General features: G+C 38.3%; 1 protein-coding gene across 1 annotated transcript; it reads left to right on the forward strand.

Moving 5' to 3' along the window:
• Positions 1 to 1176: 1176 nt before the first annotated feature.
• LOC113465190 (uncharacterized) lies at positions 1177 to 2001 on the forward strand. The gene is made up of 2 exons (XM_026819348.1): positions 1177 to 1495; positions 1593 to 2001. Exons 1-2 carry the CDS (start codon positions 1196 to 1198, stop codon positions 1698 to 1700), a joined length of 408 nt encoding a protein of 135 aa, XP_026675149.1. The 5' UTR covers positions 1177 to 1195; the 3' UTR covers positions 1701 to 2001.
• The last annotated feature ends 2920 nt before the right edge of the window (positions 2002 to 4921 follow it).

Consider the following 4921-nt stretch of genomic DNA (forward strand, 5'->3'; position numbering starts at 1 on the left):
AAAACTACTATATAGCAGAGGACGGCGTGGTGGTGGCCGCGGAGGACGGTGTGGCGGCGGCGCGGCGGCTGGGACAGCAGACGCGGCGGGAGCCGCCGATTTTTATTTTTAAAAATTATTAATTAACTTATAGTTAACAAAAAAAACTATTAATTCAATTACTGTAAATAAATAAATTATTCATTAAAAAATTAAAAAATTATCATTCTTGTAATAAATTTTTATTAGCTCTTGAAATAAAATGTAAAAATTAAATCAATATAACCCTATTCTTCATTTATTCCAAACTACGTATATTTCAGCGAACTTAACTTTCAGAAATTAACTATATGTAGTACTAGAGAGAAAATGAGAGTGCTCATGCCTTTGCTCTCGCGTGGGACCACAACGAAAGTGCTGCACCTCGCGGCCAATTCGGAAAGAACATCCACCGTAGCATATTCCAGCACCTTTTTAGCAGAGATGTACCCGGTTCGGTTCCACCGCAGCATAGACACAGTGTAGGCAGTATTACAGATGAGATATACGAGTTTATACATATCGAAGAGAAGTCGTTCGCGGCCGAGCGGTAGCCGCGATAGCCTCGAAGAACAAGGAACAATGGATAATTTTTATTTCCATACTATTTTCTTATTGTTTTGCTTATTATTTCGTTATTTTCATTTTATTTATTAGCATTATTAGAAGACAATACATTTGCTTTCACGACAGACGGATGGACGTCAAGAGTTGTACAAAGTTATCTTTCATTGACAATGCACTATACATATATCAAAAGATATTGAATTACAACATTTTATGTTAACTTTAAAACATATCCCGGAAAGACACACACATGTTTATATACAAAAAACACTATTACAGTGCTTACGTGACTGGCAAATAGATACCGAAAAACACGCTTTTTTTACAACGGATAATGGACGAAATTTAATAAAGGCAATAAGTACGCAAAAAAATTGGACAAGAGTCCCATGTTTCGGACACTGTTTGCAATTAGTAGTGAAGCATGCTATGAGAAATTTTGTAATATATGCTTCATTAAGAAAAAAATGTCGAGCAGTTGTTGCGTTTTTTGCAAGATCCACGGATGCAAGAGAAAAATTTATGAACTTGCAGAAAGATATAGAGGAAGGCGTAGATCCTTTTACAGCTTGTACAGGAAGTCGATACGAGATGGAATTCGACTTATTTAATGTTCGACAGATCTCTAAAGTTGAAAACAGCATTATATATGATATTGTGCGAAGCTAATATGCCAGAAAACTTGTCACCAGAAGACTGGACATTCATGAAATGTTTCATTACAGTGTTAGAACCATTTAAAAGTGCTACAGAAATTATGAGCGGCGAACTATACCCAACAATTTCACGGTACTATCCAATGTATCATGGACTGATAAGTGTACTAGAAGTTAAGAAAGGTGAGGAAATCGATGACGGAACGGGGGTATTAATTTTAAATGTTTGTACAAAATTGCAGAATGCATTAAAGGTAATTTCTACTAATAACCCCAATATTTTAACAAATAAATGTACTTAAAAATGTCAAAATGAATTATCTTGTACAAAATGTGATATTTTATTCATAGGAACGCTTTGAAAGTATGCTGAAAGATCCATGGTATACTAGTGCGATGATATCCACGTTACAAGGATCAATTGTTAAAACCCGAACAGAAAACAACAGGCTACAATAGAATATGTGAATTAATAACAAAATACCATAAACAAGTGAATGAACCGTCAATTGAGAATACTCCTAGTAGCGCTACTACTAGTACAAGTACCGATAGTATGTATGCGATTTAACCGTATAGAATAAATATACTACCTCTACTACTATTTATTAATGTCACCCGTTTTATAAGTAGAGTATATGTTGCAATCTATTGCTTAGGTTCAACAAAATCTACATTACATAACTTTTTTAAAACTGTGTTGAGAAGTTCCGATCGTGAGACTGAGACATTCGACGATAAAAAGGAGAAGGAAGTACGATTATACTTAGCGGAACATGTAGTATCTCAGAATGTTCGAGTCAGAGCCGGCTATGGATGATTTGAATTTCGCTCGCTTGTGCGAGTCATCACGTCGTCGCTCTTTTGTACGATGCGTACGCATTGGCCCGATTGGGGGAGGTGACGCCGGAGTGAATCGGCTAGCTCGGGACAATCGGTTCGTCTTTTGTCTCAGTAAGCGAGCGCTTGGTGGTTTTCTGATACGTACCGATTTTGCTGAGAGAGTTTGCTTTAATTGTGGTGGCGTGTCCGTTTGCGTAACTGCTCATGGAGAGCAGGAATTTAGCGTTATATTTAAGCGATTCGTTCATATCGTGATCGAGCTTGCGCGATCTTACGAATTCACGATCGTGACCATGCGTGCGTGCGTGCGCGAATTGCGTTTTGGTTTAGCGGGTTCTACGTGCACTTGTCGGCGTAACCTAGCTAGAGATTCCTGATATTTTCGACAGCAAGTGTTGCTGTTTTGCATTCGCACGTTGGACTCCTCGAGACGTCGGGACGCGTGCATTGCAGGTCAAGGACCACCCAGGTTTCTCCTTTCCAGCTTGACCACTAGAACGTGGTGCAACGCTGTGAGTTGTTTCGGTTCCACTCAGCATCTTCCTCTGCAGAAGTGTTCGAGGTGGGTTTGAGGAGTTTGTGCGAGCCACGTGGCGTTTTTCTTTTACCAGGTAAGAGAGATCTCTCAACTTATGCGTGAATGATCATTCAACGTTCGGATATGTATATAGATTATAGTGGGTAATAAGGAATCTAGTTTTCATTTGTTTGCTTTAATAAAGTTAGTTAAGACACTCTTGTCCGGCTTTTCCCTCAATTCCGTGAGGGTTTTTATGCCGAAACAAACGTTTAATTCTTTTACCGCAAATTGTGTGTTTTATTTTATACCACCCATCACTCACATCCATTTCCCTTGTTCGAACTCGCCTTGAGTTCGTGGTATTTATCATATTATTGTTCACAGAACACAGACATAATATTACAGGGTATTCCACCTAACTTGACCACCTCAAATATATCGCTTATCTTTTGTGATAAAAAAAATGTCAAGGGGAGAGAATATTCTGTTGGAAGGGGCCAATACGGTGATGGGCCGAATTTTTTTCTCGAGGTCATTTTTTTCGAGATATTAAGGTCATCGTATTTTTTTTAAATGCGACTGCATATTTTCGCTATAACAGTCTTATAGCTTATAAAAAAACGAATCCATCTAGGTGCAATATGTTGACCTTCACGTGACCTTTAACGAGAAAATTATGTTTATAAGGAGAAAAGATAAAGACGAGATTTGTATTATTCAGTGCACAATATTTATTTCAAGAGATTTTCAAAATGTGCACCATTAACTTCAATACACTTTTGGAGACAGTAAATGAATGATTTTTTTACATCATTAAGCACTTCTATGCTAATTGATCTACATTCGTGTAAAATTCTTTCTCGCATATTTTCTGGTGTTGTGGGAGGATCATTATAAACTTTATCTTTTAAGTGTCCCCAGAGGAAAAAATCAAGCGGCGTAAGATCCGGTGATCGAGCTGGCCAACAAATCCTTGCACCTCGTCCTATCCAACGATCGGGAAACATTCTGTTTAATGCATTGCGCGCGATAAGAGCATTGTGAGCTGGACAGCCGTCATGCTGGAACCACATCCTTGATCGATATTGTAATGGAACATCTTCTAACAATGCGGGTAATTCATTGGTTAAAAAATCTGAATATTTTTGTCCATTTAATGTTCCTTCGATAAAGAATGGGCCAATAATTTGATGGTTGAAGATACCGCACCACACATTCACACTCCATGGGCGTTGATTCGGAACTTGCCTCAACCAATTTGGATTTTCCACCGACCAATAATGCTTATTATGCTTATTTATTTGTCCGACATTTGTAAACGATGCCTCGTCAGTGAATAACATGTAATTAAAGAAACGTTGGTTATTCCGCAGTTGCTCGAATGCCCAATTACAAAACTTCCGTCGTCTTTCAAGATCATTATCATCTAGTGCCTGATGTAATGAAACATGGTACGGGTGGAATTTATGCCGCTTTAAAATTCGCCAAACGCCTGTGCGAGACAAGGCAGACTCGTGTGCAATTTGTGAGCAACTAATGTGTGGATTTTTGTGTACCGCAGCCAAAACTGAGATTTCAGCTTCTTCGTTCGTTTTGGTCTTGGACCGATTTCGTTTAGGTGGAACGACACTGCCTGATTCAGTAAATAGTTTCACTATACGGTCGAAATTTCGTCTGGAAGGAACATGACGATCAGGATGTCTTTCTGCATATAACCGTTGGGCATGCATGGAGTTTCTCCCTGCTTCTCCGTAGATTAAAATCATTTCAACTTTTTCTGCTGTAGTGTACATGATGGATAAGCTTATTGTACTGATACCGATGTCGTAGCTTGTTGTGCTGATACTGATTGTAAAGCGAGAATTTTCTGCGAAGATTATCGATTTGATAATAATGCTTGTAAACATACTTCAACCGATGAAAGGACAATAACGCGGTACACTGTTTCAATGAAATTGAAATTCCTTCATTTATTGTCCCCGAACGCGTACTGAAGTTACTGACAAACATTTCATAATTTCCTCGCTAAAGGTCACGTGAAGGTCAACATATTGCACCTAGATGGATTCGTTTTTTTATAAGCTATAAGACTGTTATAGCGAAAATATGCAGTCCAATTTAAAAAAAATTCGATGACCTTGATATCTCGAAAAAAATGACCTCGAGAAAAAAATTCGGCCCATCACCGTATTGGCGCCTTCCAACAGAATATTCTCTCCCCTTGACATTTTTTCTATCACAAAAAATAAGCGATATATTTAAGGTGGTCAAGTTAGGTGGAATACCCTGTATATACTTATACAGGATGTCCCAGAAC

The sequence above is a fragment of the Ceratina calcarata genome, unplaced genomic scaffold, assembly GCF_001652005.2.
Source record: "Ceratina calcarata isolate Rehan_Ccalc_2016 unplaced genomic scaffold, ASM165200v1 scaffold1015, whole genome shotgun sequence".
Classification (NCBI taxonomy): Eukaryota; Metazoa; Arthropoda; class Insecta; order Hymenoptera; family Apidae; genus Ceratina; species Ceratina calcarata.

Coding starts and splice junctions, on each gene's coding strand:
- LOC113465190 (XM_026819348.1), top strand. CDS start 1,196: ATGTTCGACAGATCTCTAAAGTTGAAAACAGCATTATATATGATATTG. Junction 1,496..1,592: donor AATTGCAGAATGCATTAAAG/GTAATTTCTACT, acceptor TTTTATTCATAG/GAACGCTTTGAAAGTATGCT.